Genomic DNA, 21,013 nt, shown 5'->3' with positions numbered 1-21,013 from the left:
GTGTGGTTTCTTTTTAAATGTTTCTTTTGGTTGATTTCTAGCTTCCTCAGGTTGTTTTTTTAGTTACTCTGGGTTCTGTCCTACCTTCTTCTGTTTATTTTCTAGTCCCTTTGGACTGTGTTCTACCTTTGCATGGTTGTTTGTAGTTGTTTTCGGATTTTTTGGGTTGCTGCCTAGCTTCTTCAGATTGTTTTCTAGCTTCTTTAGGTTGTCCTCTACCTTTTTCAATTTGATTTTTTTTTAAATTCTCTAGGTTTTAAGGGTTGTTTTGTAGAAGATGATTACTGATGATTAAATGTTAACAGGCCTGTCTCTATTATATGCAGTCAGTGTGTTTGTGTGTGTGTGTGTGTGTGTGTGTGTGTGTGTGTGTGTGTGTGTGTGTGTGTGTGTGTGTGTGTGTGTGTGCGTGTGCGTGGGTGAGTATGTGTGATTCTACTTCTCACTGTCTTCAGTTCATAATGTATTTGAAGACAGTCTCACAAAAATGGCCTTTACCCAGAGTGCTCACTTTTCTCATTTCAAATTTCCCTTTCTTCACCCACCGAAACCTCTGACAGTCGGACTCATCAGTGCGAGACACACAAATCACCTTACCATACAGTAAAACACTGAAAAAATAACTGTTAGCTGAGTTGTCGGAGTGACGCACAGAAGCAGAGGCACTTTAATGCCACACCAAAGCAAAACTGTCACTGCAGCAGGGAGAGAGAGAGAGAGAGAGTGTAAACAACAGTGTAGTAAAAAATAAAATAAATAACCAATTAGTGGCAGCAGTCTTGTGTTGGACACGTACGTCTCTCACTGAGAGCAAAACATCAAGCTATGTTTGGCCTGAGGCAATCTGCTTGGCAATATGTTCCTGTGTTGTTGTTGCCCCCCACTCTTCCCCTCCCCATGGCTGTAAATAACAGAGATTAAGCAACGAACCGGGGCTCTGTCCTCGCCTTAAGGCCTGCCCACTTTGCGTAGCCAACAATGATCCCTTCAACAGGAATATTTGTTACAAATCAGGCTGAAATCTGCTAAAACTAATCCTGGATGTCTCTTTATTTAATATGGTAATAACAAAAAGGATCACTGGGTTTATTTTATTAGTGTAAGCCTATCAAATATGAAAAATCAATTAGTGATATGTTAAATATGGATAATGAAAAACAGCTTTAGAGTCCCCACATGCACTGTGTTGGTGGAGGGTAGAAAGCACATAATAGCAGTAGAAAATGTCTAAATTGGACTTTTTCACAGGAGTCATTTTATATTTTGAATATTAACCAGTAACTTACATTATGGAGAAATGCACAAAAATAGTGTGTTGACTTAGAACTCCTGCTTTTGTCCTATATTAAAACTGTTGATGTGTCCTTTTCAAAACTCTACACTATAGAATCAAATTAAAATATTATAAAACAAAAATCATCAGTACTTCCCATCCCGCACTGATCTTTACCAAACATATTTTTCCCATTAGCATGAAGTGCTGCAGAGGCTTTGTCTGTTTTATCCCCCAGATGTCCTCAACTGATGACTAATTGCACCTGTGTCCAACCTTTAGGTTTATGTGCTTTTATGAGGTTTCTGGATTTATGTGCTTTTGATAATCACTCAGAGTGCTTTCTGTCTCTGAGTGCAGTTTGAAGGAATGGGGACAATCTAGTTCATCCAGCTGCGCCTCTCAGAAAAACCATAAACAAATGACACCTGGTCCTACACCGTAATTTACACATTTATAGAGTCTTTACCTGATATGAAGTCTATAGGAACCTCCTTGGCCCAGTGCTTTAGCTTCTGTCTTCTGCTATATAGAGGGTTTTCAAAGACAAAACATCCAGCCGAGCTACAGCTAACAAGTATTTTTGGAGTTCAGATAAAAGTTAAAAACTGAGTTAGAATTTTTATAGGTTTGGTTGCACAGTAAAATAAGAATGGATTTTAAGTTTACTTTTAAATCTTTTGAGTACAACTCTGGTTTGGTTTGTTGGTTTATTATTCTTTCCCACAATGCAGATCTATGTTCTCTGTCTGACCTCAACCTAGACTTTGTGGATGTTTCAGCTTACAGAATGTGTTAATAAATATAACACATAAAACACATAAAATATGTTGAAGGTGTCACATACTGTATATGAGACAAAACACAGGACACATAGACCTCAAATTCAGCAGACTGCACAGTGTCCATTTTACAATTAACAAATCCGGGATGGATCACTGAATCTACGGAAACCTCTTTATTAATCTAACTGAAATCTATCAAATTTATACCTAATCAAAATGATGTGTGATTATACAAATCCTGGCTCATTTTCTGACAGATGAACCAAAAATAATCCGACAAAAAGGTTACTGAGCTCCTCTTAGGACAGAGTGGTTTGTCAAGGTTAGCAGGACGAAGCGGGAGACTGTGGGCAGAAGATGCCGAGGGTTTGAATCCCCCTCGGCCTCCCTGTCCACTGAGGCCTACTGCACAAAACAGAAACAGTGTGAAGTCATTTGACTCTTGTTTTATGAACAACTTATATTGGGATTCAGGATTCGAAACTGCCACAAGCAAAATTCTGTAAAGTCTGTCAGCTGTGAAATCCACTTCTGCACTGAGCTGACCTATTTCCTTTTAAATCCACTTCACAAGTGACTTCAGCTGTCAGGACATTAGATCAATGACTAGATGACAGGTGCATATTTTTGTCAAGGCCTTGATTTATGTTTTTGCAGATTGCAATTTTCTCCAGTAATAACTCATTTAGTGACGTAAACCATCAAGAAAATCACGTTTCTCTGCACCTTTTAGGAAACAGCAATGACAAAATTGAGTCTAAATTCAACAGTATGTTTTACGACTTTTAACAAATCAGTAAATCAGGAGACTTCAGAAAATGAACTACGGGTCAATACATGGGGAGAGCTAAGATTGGCAATCTCCTTGTAAAACCGGGACAGTTTACAGTTTACAATAAGCTAAGCTGTCAATCTAGTAATGAGCAGTGTGCTTATATTTAAATAAATAGAAGGCTGCTTGTGTCTTGCTTATATACCATTGGGGGGGCATCTGGTTGTACCTGGTTAAGAGAGACGATCCTCTCCAGACAAACTGGAAGTAGTTTGAAGTCCCTCCAAGAAGTCTTAAATGTGATATACACTGGCCACATGGTAGAGTGGCTCAATTGACGCCCAGAGCACATACCCGTTGTGTCATAAATACTGAGATAGCCAAGGTTTAGCAGCTGGTAGCTAATGTGGTCAAATTTTTCGCATTTTCTGGTACACTGATGATGGAAAATCCAGACGAAAGCGGCTTTTAGATCTTTTCTGATCCAGTTGCCCTCTAAAGTTTAGAGTCAACGCCAAGTCAACTCTCGAGTATCTCACACTTGACTTTAAAGTCAAAAAGCAAGTCTTCACGGTCTATCCTGTCTATACTGTAGCAAACACTGTAGTACAATGGCCAAAACCACAAAGAATGCTCTAAAAAATGGAAACAGTGCAAGCACTGAACAAAAACATCTCTTTGTGAGTGATGTGTTTATTGATCCGAGGGATACATGAAGTCTCCTCAGCTAGGCCATATCTTGCCTGATGATGGTCTGCTGGCTGAAAGAGTGTTACTAAATGTAAAGGTGACTGACAGTGTGTGGGATGTCTGGTTCCTCTCTTAATTCATTAAGAGTTTTTTTATCTAATGCACCTGCCATTAAGACTCTCATGATGTCAGAAGGTTGTTGAAGACAAGACTAGTAACATGTACCGTAAATTTACTTTAGTTAGTAGTTTCAGTGAAAGGATGAATATTTTGAGCGCACAGATCATACAGATGGGCAGACAAAAGCTGGATAACTTGATTGGTTTCTACAGATGTTTTGATTCTTAATTATCCATTCTGTTCCACGGAAATTGATCATAACTGATACTGAATGTAGTCAACCGCAGCAGCTATTACATGTCAAGAAGCAAACCACGAATTGCTAGATTTCAAAATCTAAGTCCCTCAAACGATAGCGTATTGGTGGAGTTTCACTTTTAACTCCTAATGAAAAACTGGGTCTTTTTCAATGAAAATCTGTAAAACTGGAAAAGGGTAAGCTTTATGCATGTTGTATTTTTGAGCAGGAGATGCAGCATGTTGACAGCCGGCCTGTCTGCTGTTTGTGTTTAAGCTTCATGAGTTAAACTGTTATGACACTTTGACAGGTTTTCTGTTATAACAAACCAGGTTTCTTCCCTCTTTGTTCCTTGTCACAACTGTGTCAGCTTATTATGTTTTTTTTGTTTTTTTTAGGGAGAAGATGCTAAAAGAAGAGCGACACACACACAAACACACAGAGGGAGAAAGAGAGAGACATTGTGTGTGTGTGTGTGTGTGTGTGTGTGTGTGGGTCTGCATCTGCGTATGTGACAGACAGAGCCAGATGAGCAGGCAGATGTTTCCTCTGTCTCTACTCTGACTGTCTGAGAAAGACTGACAACAGCTGGACCAATGCCAGACACACACAGACACACACACACACACACACACACACACACACACACACACACACGCGTGCACGCACACAGGTAGGTAAAACCAAAGTGACAATGTTTTACTACAAAAAAACTGCTCTGAGCAGTTTCATTTCATTTTGCCTTTTATATATACTTGGTGATAATTTTTCGTCGACTGTATCTGAACTCTGAATCTTGTTGAACAAAGATATTTTGGTTTACCTAATTCAGTCAGAGTCCACCACAACATTATATTTTATTAGTTATTTCCATTCTAATTTGTCCTGAAAGTCACTTACTAACTAGTCAAACTGTAGATAGTTTTACAGTACCTCTTTTATTTACAAAAAATATTCAAATGAACCAATTGAGGAGAGACTGCTTCGATTTAACGGGTTACAACCCTGAAAGGTTGGAAACCACTTCTGTAGATAAGAAATAAAATGATGCATGATTCTGCAACTTTAATGGCACATTTGTTCCTTCAGCTCAATTAGGAAACTAATTTTTGTTGGATTCATAGTTTGGGAGAAATCTGAAGTGTCGAGTGACAGCCCAGTGAGTCCTGTGTTCATCCAGTCCAGTGTAGGATGAGTTCATGTTTACATTTCAGTAAAGGAGAGAACTATTGTGAAGACTGTCTCAAGCTGTAAACCAGAGCATGAGTTGAGGAGACTTCAGATTTCAAATCTCTCTGGGCCTCTGATTGGTAATGATTCTAACATATTTGAATTTTTACTACTGGAATGTAAGATGATCTACGGCTGTGACTAATTAATATTTTCAGTAACAATTAATCTATCAACTATACATAATTTTGAGGATGCTCTCAAGGCATGAAGAGTTAGGTATTCTAGTTTGTGAATTCCTACAATATTGCATAAGAATTATATTCAATTTGACAGCTTGTTTGCTCAACTTCTCTACTACCGCTCAGACATTGTTTTATCAAAAGGGAAGGAAGAATTTTATTGGAAATGCAGAGTGTCAAGCCCAAATCCTCCACAAAATCCTACTGTCAGACTCACAGCCAAGTTGCGGCGTGGAGCTACGAAAGCAGGGAAAGCTGTCCTGGATGCTATTGGGGACTAGAAAGCAAGTGCACATAATACAAAAGAATAAAGCAATGATCGACTCCTGCATAGAACTTTTATCAGTGATATTACAAGCTGAGATCTTGGCTATCCAACTGGAGACCCTAACTTCTCTAGTCACCATTCTGACCACTACTGACTGCCATAGCAAGACTTTAAAAGACTTGGAATATGGGGCTACATGGGGAAACATCATCGTTACCACGCTTCAAAGAGTGGCCAAATAACTCACTGAGTGTGTCAAATATGTGGAGGAAAAACGTGGCTTGGCTTCAGACCAACAAACGGCCAAGATATCTCTGTTAAAGTCATTATTACCATGGCTGCAAGAAAAAGCTTTGCCTTGACACAGAGAGAAGTCAAACATATGGGACAGCAGATTCATATTTTCACGGATTTCTCTTTATCCGTGGTCACCAAACTAGCTGAGGCGAGGCATCTGCTATGCCGGGATGGGGGGTGGAGGGTAGCTTGGATTCATCTCTCTGGTCCGGGTAAGGCTAACGTTCCCAGGAAAAGGAGAATAAATGTCCTGCAGCAACATTATGGCAAAGTTCTTGCGCAAAGACACTTGGCAGTCAAACATACAACATTTGACAGTCTTGTACAAGGTGGGGTTTTTCCCTTGACCAATCAGATTGTTCCATGTATTTTTGTCCAAGGTGCACATGGGCAGGATCTTGGTTTTGGAATGTCTCTGTGTCTTTTTAAAAAGTCTGAAAGATTGACTGTGTTTTGAGATTAAGCTGAACCCTACCCCTGACCTTACAGAAGGACAGGCAGGGTTAGGTGTGTTAGCTTAGTTATATACAGCTGTTAGGCCCATGGACTAATCTGCAAACACCAATAAATACTGTCAGGATATGTTTTTTTTGGGTTTAACTGCGACAAAAACAAGAAAGCAAAGCAAAACTCTGAAAACACAAGCTAAAGTGAGGTGAAACAACAGGTTAGAGAGGAGTTGTGGTTGCTGTCAGACGAGCAAAGATGTTTAGTTTAACTGTACCATGTTGATGTCTTGCTCTGTCTCGCTCTTCCCCTGCATGCTGTGGTCACTCAGTCTGTTAGTGAAGGTGTCCTCTCTCTCTGACCTGAAAGAAAAAGACATCATAACTTTAGATGGGAAAATAAAAGTCATTAAGTTCAACTAAACAAACATTTTAGTCATTTATTTTTTCAATTAGAATGTGGTGTTGTGTACCTGTGGGATTGCTGGAGTATTTTCTGTGTGAAGCGGGTCAGTCTCTGGGTCTCCTCCTGGTACCTCTGCAGGTCTTGGGTCAGCAGGTTACGGAGTGCGCACAGTGCCTCCTCCTGGAACACCAGCCCCTCTGACTGGACCAAACGCTTGGTGATGGAGGCCTGAAGCTCCTGACAAGCACACAACTGCAACTGGGAAGGAAAATAATGAACAACACGTTTAACTACTGGGCTTAACAGGAGCTGCTCAGCAGTCACATTGGTTTAGTTAAACACTCCTTACTTCTCTGCCGCTATGTTCTGATTCCACAGGGATCTACACTGTTTGTTGTTTCTGCTTGTGTCTTGTCTTCCTCTTGTCCTGTCTTGTCTGATAATATTCTTCTCTATCAGCAGTGTTACAATATACTGAATGCCCGAGGCACAGAAGTTCATTCTTGTATATATGTGTGGTTCTTTTGCCACACATATTGATCATATGTGTGGCAAAAGAACCTCAACTCATATTACTATACTATACTATATATTGATCCAAAGTTGATGATATGTAATGATCAGGTCATCTGTGACGAATAAACACTCAAAAAATGTTTTATTAGTGACAAACTTTGTGCTTGGCCATGTGACACACAAGTCAGATGGAAGAATAAAGTGAACTGACAGAAATGTAGCAGAAGTCATTTTTTCACTATTCTACCAGTCTATTCTTCTTATTATAACAGTTTTTTTAGATGATCATTTTCATGTGCCTCTATGTAAAAATTACTACAATAATAATAATAATAATAATAATAATAATTATTATTATTATTATTATTATTGTTTTGTTATAATAATAATAAATATTATTATTAATATTAGTAGTAGTAGTAGTATCTCAGCCACCTAATGAATGTTTATATACAATCAATATTGATCATATTGATTATATATGATCAAATAGCAGTGTATGTCGGTTATGTTTGCAATTCGTATAACCAAATATCACATTTTGAAAAACCTTAAGGTTTGCTTATTTGCTTACGTTTTGACATCATTTTTAACCCATTGTTTTCAGCTAAGCGTCTTTATGTACCAAAGATCGGTTTAAATCCTAATGTGATATGTGACCAGCATGAGCATGTGCATGATTTTTCAGTTTCCTGCTGTGGTCACTTACAGTGGACGTTTGAAGGCTGGAGCTTCTCTTCAGCTCTTGTTCGATCTGTTTCTTCCTCTCTTGAAGATTAACGAGCTCAACGGTCAGCTGCTCCCGACGGCATTCAATTTGAAAGAGTCTGAAAACACACAAATACAGAACACTGAAGTTTACTAAAAGCACTTCAACTCCTACCCGAGCTCTTAAGAAGAATTCACCCTGTGTCACGTTTGACAGATAACACACAATATCATATAATATGAGGCAAATTTAGGTCGATTAATTTTGTTGGTAATTCAGTATATTTGGTTTCATTCCAGCCATTCCATTTATGCACTAACCATGCATCAGTGGAGATATTATTGATTTTAATGCAGTCAGAAACTGACAGAAACACTAGCCAAATAGACAAAAAAAAGACATTAAATGCACATATTACAATTAAAACTTATCTGTGGTAAATAAGGACATACATGTTTAAGATAACACAAACTGACAGGACGCATATTATGCTGAGACAGAAAGAAAGTATCAACGAACAATAATAATGCAAAAATAATGCAAACATGCAGGATAGTCTGCCATATTTGATGTAATTACTGCAGGGAGATTTAGATTTCTTTTTTTGAAGATACACAGTTGAAGCTTTTACCCTCAGGTGCTGCTGTTTTATATGTTTTCCCTGAACAACCAACGTGAGCAGCTACTGAATTGAGTGAAGAGGACAAGTCAGGACAAACTTTCTGTTCTCAGTTCGATTTTTTAGCAGCTGAGAGATTTGCCTGAGAAAACACTGATGACAGCTACAGCGTCAAATTTCCTCTGGAGCTTTTAAATGACTAAATTAGCTTTGGTAAATTCATTTTTGTTTTCTTTTGTTTCAGAGGTTGTCCCAGGATAAACATGAGGGTTAAACATGGTCTTGGGATTTGAATCAGCAACCCTACGGCCTCACTTCCTGATCCCTCAAAACACCCCACTTTCTCAGTCTCTGCCCGAAAGCCTCTGCAGGTCCGGAAACTTGAACCAGCGACTTTCCCACATCAAACATTCCTGACCTGTGGGCTCTCGTCACCCTGTTTAACATCAAACTGTTCCTTCCTTGAAGAAACAGGCCTGTGTTTTCATAAATACACACAGAACTAAAGCAGCTGATGTAGCAACAGTGATTAATTCTCCCTGTTTAAACACAACAGCAGCCAAAAACTATAGTATAAAAGTACACAGTAGCAAGACTAGTTCAGAAGTAGTATCAGTTGCAGCACAATCAAAGTGGAATCAGTAACAGCAGTAGAGGTTGTAGTTTGAGTAATACAGGCAGTACTAACACTAGTAGCAGCAGTAACAATAGCGGTAGCTGTAGTGGTAGAAGTACTAGCGCTCTTACTAGTAGTAGCACTAGTTACAGTACTAATATTGGTCTGTGTAGCAGTACAGTAGGAGCACTGGAAACAAAGGGGGCATAAGCATGTAGTATAGTATATAGTATAGTCTCAGAAGGTAATAGTAGTAGTGTTAATGTTTGTAACAGTAGTACGGCTAGTTGTTATAGTAGTTATTATAGTTGAGGTGGTAGCAGTTATAGTACTATTTAATGCCGTGGTAGCAGCAATAATACTACTAGTAGCAGCAGTGTTTTAGTATTAGTAATAGTAGCAGTACTATTATGTTTATTATTGGTCAGCGTAGCAGAGTAATGCAGTAGTAGTAGTTGTAGAAGCTGCAGTAATTATACAGAAATAGTATTACTTTCGGTAGTACAGGCTCTTTTACTACTGGTATTACTAATAGCAGAGGTGTAATAGTATTTGCAGTGCTGGTGCTAGTACATGTACTATTAGGACTGCTAGTGGTGGTATACAGCAATCAGCCACAATGTTAAAACCAGTAACTGGTTATAATGTTGTGACTCATTGGTGTAGGTAGCATTGACAGTAGTAGTAGTACTAGTAATGCTAGTAGGCACAGGAGTGTAGTATTCAGAGCAGTAGTACAAAGAGTAAGATCAGCAGTAGCTAGACTAGCAGGAGTAATAGTTGTGGCAGTAACAGTTTAGTGGCCTACTAGTACCATTACTAGTAGCAGGAGCGTAGTACTAGCAGTACTGATAATTCTTGTACTAGCAGTACTACTAGTATGAAGAGTAGTAATACTCCCTTGTGACAACTGTGTAGTAGTAACAGCAAATGCAGCAGTAATAGTACTAATAATACAAGTAGTAACAGTATTAGTGGGGAGGAGTGGTAGTAGCAGCAGTAGTATTACTAGAGCTAATAGCTGTAGTATCATTAGGTTAGTAAGATACTGGTGCTTTTACTAGTAGCAGCAGTGTAATAATTATATTGCTAACGCTTTTACTAGCAGTACTACTAGTTTTAAGAATAGCAATACTCCAGTGAACAACTGTGTAGTGGTGATGGCACAAGCAACAGAAATAGTAGCAGTACTAGTAATAATGGTAGTCAGTGCAGTAGCAGTACTAGAAGCTGCAACACAATAATTGTGGTAGTAATATGAAGAGGGGGGTCAATAAAAGGACCTATCTGTGTACATATGAACTCATACTAACAGCATCACTACAGCCCGACATGAAGGCCCAGGTGAAGTTGTGCACTCAGACATCAGGGTGTAATGGAGCATCTGTCCACTGGGAGCCACTAAACCTCTGTGACAGAGTGTGAGAACAGCAGGCGATAAGAGGCACAGAAGTGGTTTGTTTGTGAGGAGAAAGAGGATGCTCATCTCAGGGAAGCCTTTGAACTAACTGAAGAAGTGACATCGACACGTAGAAAAAAGGCACATTAGTAGAAATGACACAATCAATGGTAAAAAAGACACAAAGGTCTTCTGGGAAATATCTTAATATTGTGTTAATGAGGTTTTTAAGGAGGCCCTTAAAAAAATGTGATATGGGACTGTTATGAGAAGGACAGGAATCTGAAGTAAACCTAAAGACGACAGTGAACACTGATCTACATTCACCTGACTCTGCCAGGATAAATACTTCAAACTCAAATGAATAAAATGTCTAATAAAAACAAAATAAGTGTTAGGGTTGAAGGTTTTGAATGTCAGAGGTTCATTTATATAATTCAGATTTCTCAATATAATATCAGTATTTTGATGTAAGACTAGCTAAATCCGGGATAATTTTTTTCATTATCATAATTTTTATCAAGTTAAATGTTGTCTCATCCTCCTCTTAAACACTGCATTACGGTCAAGTTACACACTTTTCTGAATTTATTTGGCTCTTACTAAAATTAGCAGTCAGTGCTTTTATCTGTTTGATGATTTTGGGATGGGTATCTTTGCAAATGTTCACTATCAGAGCCAAAATATGACCATAAACTCAAAGTGACCAAAGAATAAGTAAACAAACATGAGAATTTGACCGCATTGCCAACTTTTGCTACCTGATAGTTTTTGATACTCGGTGCAACGGAAACATTTTGGTACTAAAAAAATATTGGAGTTCAATACCCAGTCCTACTCAAGCGGGTTCATGTTTTCCATTACCAATCTCAAATTTAGGAGCCATTCACAATTAACCGTCAGTGATTAAGGAAGAGACGTGTAATTCTGTTTTTTATTTTTTGTGCACTTAAGTTTGCAATCTTGTTCTTTTCAGTTCACACAGGAACAATAACTTCTTCTTCTTAAAGATATTTTTCAGTTGAAATATTCTGCAAAACATATCTTAAAGTCTAAAAATGCTGTCAAAGGTTTCAGTCACTGAACAAGCCTGGCAGCAGCGCAGAAATATTCCCTTCCAAAGTTTTCGAGCGGGCCCTGCACTTTTAACCAATCCGAGAAGTCCAAAGTCAGTCAATCACCACGTGAACATGCAGCTGGTTAACTGCTCCTGGCGCACGAGGCTTCAAGCTAGTATTAGCTGCAGGACGAAGCTGCTTCCTGCATTACCTGGGAGAGCGAACATGACCAGGATGTAGACGAAGCACTGGGCGGAGTGTAATGGAGCATTTTACCAAAAGTCAAATCAACAAGTCAGTTTTATTTATATGGCAAGTTATCTCAGGGCACTTTTCATATAGAGCAGGTCTAGACCATACTCTTTATAATATTCAATAAACAAGTCAGGAGGTTCCAGGTTCGACTCCAGTATTAGAGTATCTATAGCCCTTCTGTGAAAAAAAAAAAATAGATATAGAAGTTTGGCACTTGAGATATTTGTAGTTGTAGTTTTTTTATTAGCTATTGTTTTCACTGAATTTTTTTTTAAAATATCCATGCAATAAAAGCTCCAACAACAATAACAGGTTTATGTAGAAATAGAACGAAAATGTGATTACTTGGGCAAAACAGCATTACCATGGCAATCTGTATGTTGACTGCCATAGGCCTGTTCCTGCAGGATTGTGGGAAATTTCCCCATATTTCAAGTTTAAGTCAAAAGTCCACTGGTAAAAACCTGCAGTTCAATGTTTAGAAGAAGTGCACGTCTTGAGAGACATCTCGAGGAGATTTCAAGACTCTGAAGTTTCATGCAAATGAGCTAGTTTGCCACCTGTCAATCAAGACTGATCTCAACCAATCAGATGAACTTCATTAAAACACTGTGTGTGTGACAAGCTATAAGGAACATCATCCATCGCTGTGGGAAGACGGTAATTACCAATGAATATCTGGGTTTGAGTGTGTGTTGTTGACAATTTGAGAATCACACACGCAGGCGCGCACACACACACACACACACACACACACACACACACACACACGGTGTGCCAGCTGTCAGTGTGTTCTGATTAGGTGCTTATATACAGAAATGCGTGAATAGGATTCCATAATTATGTGAATGTATGTGACAAACACATTTTACCTCATAATTGCGAGTGAAAAATGTGTGGGTGTTATTTATTTATTTATATTTTTTACATTAATGTATCTCACCACTGGCAGCCTGTCACATACAATTTTTAGTGTGTGGAGGTTACACAGGATGTATACACTGTGCATGTGTGTATTTATAGCACAAACAGAGTTCATTTTGATGAAAAATCCACTCCACAAAGTATTTCTGTCATGGACAAAGGTGATGGTATAAACCTGTATGTAAATGAACATGAATTTTAATGTTTGACTCCACTTCTACTTCCTACTGTTTGTGTTAAACATCTCTCTATATACAGTATATTTGCAATTACAAAAAAAAACTGTAAGTGTAAACAGAAGTTACAGATTCAGTGCAGAAATGATTCCAACAGACTGACAGAGAATTAACTGGCATCGATGCTGATTACTGCTTAATCGAGCCATTTTTCCAGCAAAAACACCAAATATTCTCTGGTTCCAGCTTCTAATGTGAGCTTTAATTTTTTCTTTGTTTTATCATTGTAAAATAAATATCTTTGGATTTTGGATTGTTGGTGAATAAAAAGTTGTGCTGTTAGAAAAAAGAAAAGTGGAAATGAAGAAGATGAAGAATGTAGGAGAGGAGGAGGGATGGAAAGATATTTAGCAAAAGAAGAATAGAAGGGTTGAGAAAGAGCAGAAAGATTATGATGAAAATAATAAACAGCTGACAGAAAGGGAGGAAAATGAGATGAACATCTTGAAGCAAAGAAAAAGTGAAAGGTGGAAAAAAAGGATGAGAGGAATGCATGGACTAAGCAAAAATGTTTTGACAGAGTGAGGTTTTGACAGAGTGAGGAGGAGGAGGACAACATAAGGAAAGAGATTCTGATGAAGAAGGGAATGAAGAAAAGAAAAATCGTGATTGGTCTTGTTTCATTGGACAACTCTGAAGTGTGTTTTTACATGCAAAAGAAAGATAGTACGAGAAAAGAAGGAGAAGAAGAAGGTGAAAGGTGAAGGATAAATAAATCCATATTATTATTTTGACAAAAAAAAACTCAAGGTCCACTTGATCAACAGATGGACTTTGCTAAGTTGTCATGCATATAGCTCAGTTACTCATAAACATACACTGCATATACATATACGACCACTTGATCACACGACAGATGTTCCATACTTAGGTGATGACAAGTAAGTAAACTCCAGCCACTGACAAAGATGTGGTTGAAAGCTACAGAAAAAGCTAGTAAGTGGTATTTGTCAAACTACTGTTTCCAAGGGAAACTTCTGACTTCTGCTTCTGTAGATGTAACCTTTACTCGCAATGGAGGCAACTGAGCAGCTAAAGCATCAGTTAAGGTTTCAGTGCATTGCTCAGGGACACCTTGGCAGCAGGTTATCAGGAGAATGGACAATGTTCCTCATTCCCCTGCACGCATCTTAAGTCTTAAATCAAAATCCTTCTGCGTGCTTTTCTGAACATGGGCATAAATGATCATCGTCTGTTCCCAGATCAATGTGACCTTTGACCTGTGTGGTGTTGGTTTCCAACAGAGGGAAAGCTTTTATCTGAATCAAAGATCACATTTAATAGGACACTGTAAATCAATGAGGCGTTTGAGCTTTTCCATCCTGTAAATTGATTGATCTTTGTCAATGTCAGAGGATTTTGAAGATATGAAGAAAAATTAACAGATTATACTTCAGGGAAGAGGAAAAACACGATGACAAGAGGGTGGACAGAGTTCAGCTGGGCTTTTTCCAAACCGCCAGTCCGCCTGTTGGTATTGGCAACAAGAGGAACTCTCCTTGTGTAACCAGACTAGAGACTCTGTTTTACTCTATCTATGGGAAAATACCACTGAAACCAACAAATATAATCCATCACTATCAGACTTCACCTATTCCTCAACCTAGGGTGTACCACTATTTGTGGCAGCTTTCAGTCCTGAATCAAAAATCAAAAATCAAAATATGAGGAATCTTGCTTTATATTTGTATTCTGCATGCAGATAGTTTCAGCTTTATTTACCAATACAATGGTGCTTAATAAAATTGAGCTTGAGCTGCTCTTTCTGATAATTTACAGACAAATTGGTAAAGTAATAAAGTAAAGAAATTTAGCAAAAAAGCAATCAAGATAAGTGGAGAAGAAGGTTACTCAATAATAAAAATAATAACTAGTCCTAGTAACATGTCTTTCCAGAAACAGTGTCCCAGTTACTCTGGGTAGTCCACATAACACTGGAACTAGACCGAAGAAATAGTCCCTATGAAAATTGTAAGAGAAAAAAAAAGTCCGTTCTGGATGAGTAATATGTCAGTGTAATGGAGCAGCAGACTCCAAAAACAAAACAGGAATCTTGTCAAATCCTGGACAAATAAAACCAGAACTCTCTGTAGGGAAAAGTGAAAACTTGTTTTTCCTTTGTAATTTGTGCAAACTGACCCTTTAAAATGCCTCTTCTGTATCTCAAATTTATATTTATAAATATTATATTGGACTGCCTCGGTCAAGACTGGGCCATCGTACTTCTCTGGATGCTGGTTATTTTCAGTTCAATTCAACCACAATGATAGAATTGATTAACCTAGATTCACCCTGCAAGTAAAATAAACTTACAAATAAAACAGAGCTTAAGAAACGACTGACTTAGGACTCTCAAGGAGTTTGTTGACTGAAAAAGGAAAAAAGGTCTGACTCTAGTTTCTGTAATTTTATCTGAACACAGCAGATTCACTACTTTGCTGTCCTTCTTTGGTCCTGAATATCAGCATCATTCCAAACTTCGTTTTGGTTTACTCAACAACCATCACTGGACAAAGATGAAATAAATGACCTCAAAAAGAGATGCTGTCTGTTGAGTAAACCAAAACGAAGTTTGGAATGATGCTGATATTCACGACCAAAGAAGGACAGCAAAGTAGTGAATCTGCTGTGTTCAGATAAAATTACACAAACTAGAGTCAGACCTTTTTTCCTTTTTCAGTCAACAAACTCCATCACTGGACGAAGATATGACACTAGTTTTTTTTTTTAATTTAAGAGTTTTTTTCCCATTCACTTGAATACAGTCAGTTTTCACAGAGCAGAATCTCGTGGCCATTAGAGGACTGCTGTGTTACATTCAGACATCTGTGGCTGAAACAAAGTGAAAACCACATGTTAAAGTGTTCAATTGTCAGAAAAACAACGTGCTTTTTTTGGTGAGGATGGGCCGTGATTGGCTAGCCTTATTGCAGGAGCATACCACAGAAGAAAAACAAGAGGATATGGTTTTACAGCAGCAAAGATCAACACAAGTCAGTGTGGCTGAACTTTTTAGACCAAAACTGTGTGCCAAACATGTTTTTTTAATGTCTCTGGAGGAAACAATAAAGGGTATCAGCTCCAATAGCATTCCAACAGGGACAGGAAGTGGACAATATAATGAGACAAATTTCACTGTAGCGAAGTAAGCTCATTTGGTCCATTTTTGAATTCCAGAAGTTACACTGTCCTAACTATACTTTCTGAAGCCACTGGGAATTGTGTAGAAAACTACTGTAAGTAAAAATCGTGGATACCATATTTCTGTGCACACTTGGGGCCATAGCAATTACTACTGAGTAGAACGGCTCAGCAGCTCTTTCAACGAACTGACCGGTGCCTCGATCTACCTCTCTCTGTTATAGGAGTAGCAGCACTTAAGCAGACAACGAAAGATTGGCTGAAACCAATTGCACCACTTAGGCAGCTGGAAGGACTCAATAAATGAAATCTTGAAAATGGAGGTGAGAAATCACAGGATCAGTTAACTTGATTTATCTTTATTTTCTTTACCTTTTTATTTTTGTACAGTTTAGAGGTGCTGGTGTGGGGATTATAGACAGTTATTGCGATTTGGCTCAGTTTCTTGAGAAGTACTTATTGTAATGGATTATAATGTCCAAAAACAGACTATAAAAGTAGAGAATGACTATCGGGACTATTTACATTCTGTTGTCGTCTGTGGAATCCTAGTTAGCTGCTTTGTAGGATGGCAATGCTTTACGTGATGCTCTCCACCCTACACTCTCCCTAGCTTGTTGTGAGAAAAGTTCTGTGCGAAAGACCATTAAGACTACATTAACTTCAACACGGAGCCATGAAGGTTGGTGCACGGTTGGGATTAAGTACTTCGAACAAACAGATGCATGGTTCTCTTCTCAGGGGAGGAAGACTATGTTGTGTGAGAAGAGTTTTAAAGGCATCATTATCACCTTGACAAAGAAAGTGAGCTAAAGCAAGAGTTTTAAAAAAGTGTTTAGGAAGTTCTTAGTGTGAAAGCTGCTTGATTCCGGCAGCTTAAGGTCCACTCTGAAAAATAAAGAATGGCTTTATCTCTATTCGTAAATGTTGCAGAGCCTTAGCTCTATCCTCCTTTGTGCACAAAACCCAAAACGGTGTTGTCACTGACATTACCACATAAACCTCCCTTAGAGCCAAGGAAAACCCCAGTAAAATGAAAGCAGGGTGACATCTTCTTCCAGTAAGCCAAGGGGATATGAGAAATGGGTATCAAGAGACATGTAACAGGTTTTATTAAAGAAGTATTAATTTCCTCTCATCAAGCCTTTTATCCGACCTGTGACAGGAGCTGATCAGTCTTAGCAATGAGAGCCTGGGTTCCTGAGAAATTAAAGGTTTCCTGGAATATCATCATAATATCGTGTTGGTGTGTGTGTGTGTGTGTGTGTGTGTCTGTCCGTTTGCTGGTGAGTGTGTGTGTGTGTCTGCTCGCACACCTTAACTATGTGAGATGTGTTTCAGCTTGCCTTGTGTGACAGAAGTGAGACCAGTTAAAGTGTTGTTCTGCCAAACTGCTCACCATGGCAGGAGGACAGAGAGTAGGAGCGAAGAGGGTTGAGGCAGCAGCCACCTACTACCATCTGAAGATTTACTGTCAGCACACCACAAGTGGTAAGAAAATCTGAAAAGTTGCCCGAATCTATCACTTTCTCACAGCTACTGAAAAAAAAACAAAAAAAACAAAAAAAAAACTCAACAGGAACATTGTCTAACTTTTACTGTTTTATCAGCCAGCTTGATGTCCAGAATACAAGCGCAAGCGTACAAACAAACATGGATGTAGCAAAATAGCTTTTTATCAGCAGATACTGCTGTGTCACACCAAACAACGAAAGTAAAAATAAAATAAAAACTAAATGAATTTGAGTATGGATTCTCATTCTGGACCTTTGGGAACAGTATACATAACAAAATAATCTAATCTCAAAAGCTCAATTGGTCCTTACGAAGATGGATTTACAGGAGCACACACACACACACGCACACACACACACACACACACACACACACACACACACACACACACACACACACACACACACACACACACACACACACACACACAAAACCATAAATGCATAAAAGAACCTCTCACTTTTGCTTACTGTCTTCTCCCATCTCAAACGCTATCTCTGCCACACACATACACACACACACACACACACACACACAGGCAGGCTGGATCCCGTTGTTCTCTCCAGTGGAGCAGAACCTGCTGCTGTTGTGAGATACAGTGAAACTCCCACAGTCGTGTTTCAGCTCTGTGACAAAACTCCACAAACGTACACAGAGCTGCCTCCTACTCACATGTTAAAACACCACACAACATGGTCCTGATTTCATAAAGAGGACGGTCCAGTTTCAGGAAGAGCAATCAAGACTTTGCCTTACAGGGAATATAGGGACTATTTTTCAATGAAAAGAACCAGGATTATAAAAAGAGAGTGGAAAGTTGAGAGGATCATGGGATACTCTAGATAAGAAACCTTTTGTTTTAGGGAAATGTGCATATGGTGTTTTGTATGGTGTTTGTTTTTATTTATTAGTATTACTGTCAATACCCTGACTGTTTTTTGCTAACAGAATCAATATTTTGAGAGTCATAAGCTAATTTTTATGACCTTAAACATGCATGCAATACCCTGAAAATATCCTCTTTTGGAGGGAACAGACTAATGCATTCTCATACATACAGTACAATAGCTTGGTCAACACATATCACGTCTTTGACTCACCGTGTGTGTATGTTACCGAGCTCCTGCTCTGTCTGTCTCTGCAGCTGCTGGAGGTCAAAGGTCAGCTCCTCACTCAAAACGGCAAACCTCCACAGTCCTTCTCTTCTGGTGTTCTCCTTACACACCAAGCCCTGATCAAAGTAGGGGACAAGAGAAGTTGCAGCCGCTTTCACGCTTTCAGGTGTAACACACTCTCTGGCAGCCATATTGGAGGTCCACAAAATTATTAGTAACTGGAAACACGTCATCACTAATCCGTGATTTTGTGTTTCCATGATGCCAATCTGTTAGCTAGCGCAGAATAATCATGTTGGTGGTGGTGCCAACCCTCATTCCAAATAGCACTGGGACAACGTTGAACTCACAACACCCCGGTGCAAACACATTGATCGCTCATAAAATGTCTGGACCCCCTTCGTCACATATACCGGTAGATGCACTGTATGCTCGCAAGTGCTTTCAATGCTTTTTGGGGTCTAAATATTTGGGCATATGATTACTCTCAGCTAAGCAAGTGGGTGTGTGTGCTGTGAGATGGCGAAATGAGCATGGCTAAATAAGGGGGTGCGTGTTTAGGTGCAATGCTGTCCGTAGTACTGAAACAGAGCGGAAGAGATCGATAGACAGACAGAACACATCATTTAATTTGGTTTTCTTAGCCTCCTTGCTTTTCGTGGTTGTACATGGAACTGCCAGACCTAATTCCATTTTTCTCCCATTTTAGCAATCCACAGACGTGGAAGTGAAGGGACAGTCAACAAAGGAGAAGGAGCAAGAGAGAGAGAGATGCAAGCCATAAACAGCTGTTTCTACGCGCCTCCCCCTGCTGATTTTAAATGATTATCGTGAATGCCCTGATTAATAAATGTAAATAAATGATAAATAATGCGTTATTTGTGATGAAAGTTTAGTTTAGTTTCAGCAGTTACCACCTAGATATGTTATTTTCCTTTTTTTTCTCCAGAACCGTCTAGCAACCCCCTTGGGCGTCAGAACACCCAGGTTGAGAACTGCTGAACTAGCAGGCCACAGGAGCTTCATCTGATGTTAATCTGATTATAATGTTGACATACAGTAAATGAGCATATTAGCATTTTAACACCAAAACCAGCGTCTTTGCTAAATGAGATGAGTGGTTAGTTGAGAGGTAACAGTTTGTTTATGTCTCAAACTGATAGACTACACACACATTACCCAGTTTTTATTGTACATGGAACTTGTTTGGAAAGGAATGCAACAAACTTTTGTCTCCTCGACCTATGCTACATTAGTGAGCAGGAAATTTGCAAACACCGCATGGTGGTTGATTAGTGTGTACCTCTCTGGAACAGCATTTTATTTATGTAAAGGTGTCCGGATATGAATGTAACTTCCTCAGAAAATTTTGCTTCAGAAAACTAAAGTGGCATACTGTACAATTATACAATTATAGTTTTGTCTCCAAATGACACACCCAAATAGTTACCAGAGTGAAAGGGAAGACTCTTACAGATAGAACATGAAAGAATAAAAGAATGTGCTGACATTACAAAGACAAAACAGACAAATGCTCCACAAGTTTTCATATAATATTTAGTTTGTACCCTTATTCCGTAAAATTAAAACTCCTAGTAGCCTGCTGTCTAAGTTTGTTAGACATAGCAACATGTTGAGTAAAATGGAAGAGAGTGATGAATCACCAGCTGAAGGATGAGAGAGGGAGAACAGACAGACGAGAGGAAAAAAACCAAAAGAGACACTGGAGGACATGAAGAGTAAAGATGATGTTGGAAGAAGTGAAATCTAACATGGCGTGTCTGAACTCGTCGAGGTGACGGAGTCCTTCAAAGAGCGGCCGTGGGCTGAAAGACAACAGACCGACTGAGTCATTCTGGCAGAACAAGATGCTCACCCTCATCCACCCCTGCGTCTGTCTGTCTGTGTCCATGTGACTCAGTCTGAGAGACAAACTGGCATTATGTTCACACAGCAGCCAAATCTGATCTGTTTTTCAAGTATGATCTTTAGTCCTCACTGTCCACATTGAAACTTATGGGTGGCAGTATAAAATTTGAATTTTCAGACATTTAAATGATTTTCTCTAGTAACAGTGATGGCAGAGACACACACTGAGGTGCCTGGAGGACATTTCTTCACAGATTCACGTATCAGGCACATAACGGGTCCCAGATGCTGTGCATACCCACCGATTTAAAGTAGCATATGACAATTAAAAGTT

The 21,013-nt window shown here is 38.9% G+C and overlaps 1 protein-coding gene across 1 annotated transcript in view; it reads right to left on the bottom strand.

The window, feature by feature from the left end:
• Window positions 1-21,013, bottom strand: part of LOC120806664 — a 60,645-nt gene that overhangs the window by 19,326 nt on the left and 20,306 nt on the right. Inside the window, exons 4-7 of the mRNA XM_040158031.1 lie at window positions 18,796-18,926; window positions 7,933-8,050; window positions 6,775-6,965; window positions 6,580-6,664 (exon numbers count right to left, since the gene is read on the bottom strand). Of these exons, the coding sequence (XP_040013965.1) occupies window positions 6,580-6,664; window positions 6,775-6,965; window positions 7,933-8,050; window positions 18,796-18,926 (525 nt within the window). The remainder of the gene's footprint in view (window positions 1-6,579; window positions 6,665-6,774; window positions 6,966-7,932; window positions 8,051-18,795; window positions 18,927-21,013) is intronic.

Source organism: Xiphias gladius, chromosome 20, assembly GCF_016859285.1.
Source record: "Xiphias gladius isolate SHS-SW01 ecotype Sanya breed wild chromosome 20, ASM1685928v1, whole genome shotgun sequence".
NCBI classification, from domain to species: domain Eukaryota; kingdom Metazoa; phylum Chordata; class Actinopteri; order Istiophoriformes; family Xiphiidae; genus Xiphias; species Xiphias gladius.
Note: the sequence above shows the minus strand (reverse complement) of the source record. Positions and strands in the feature narration are given on the sequence as shown.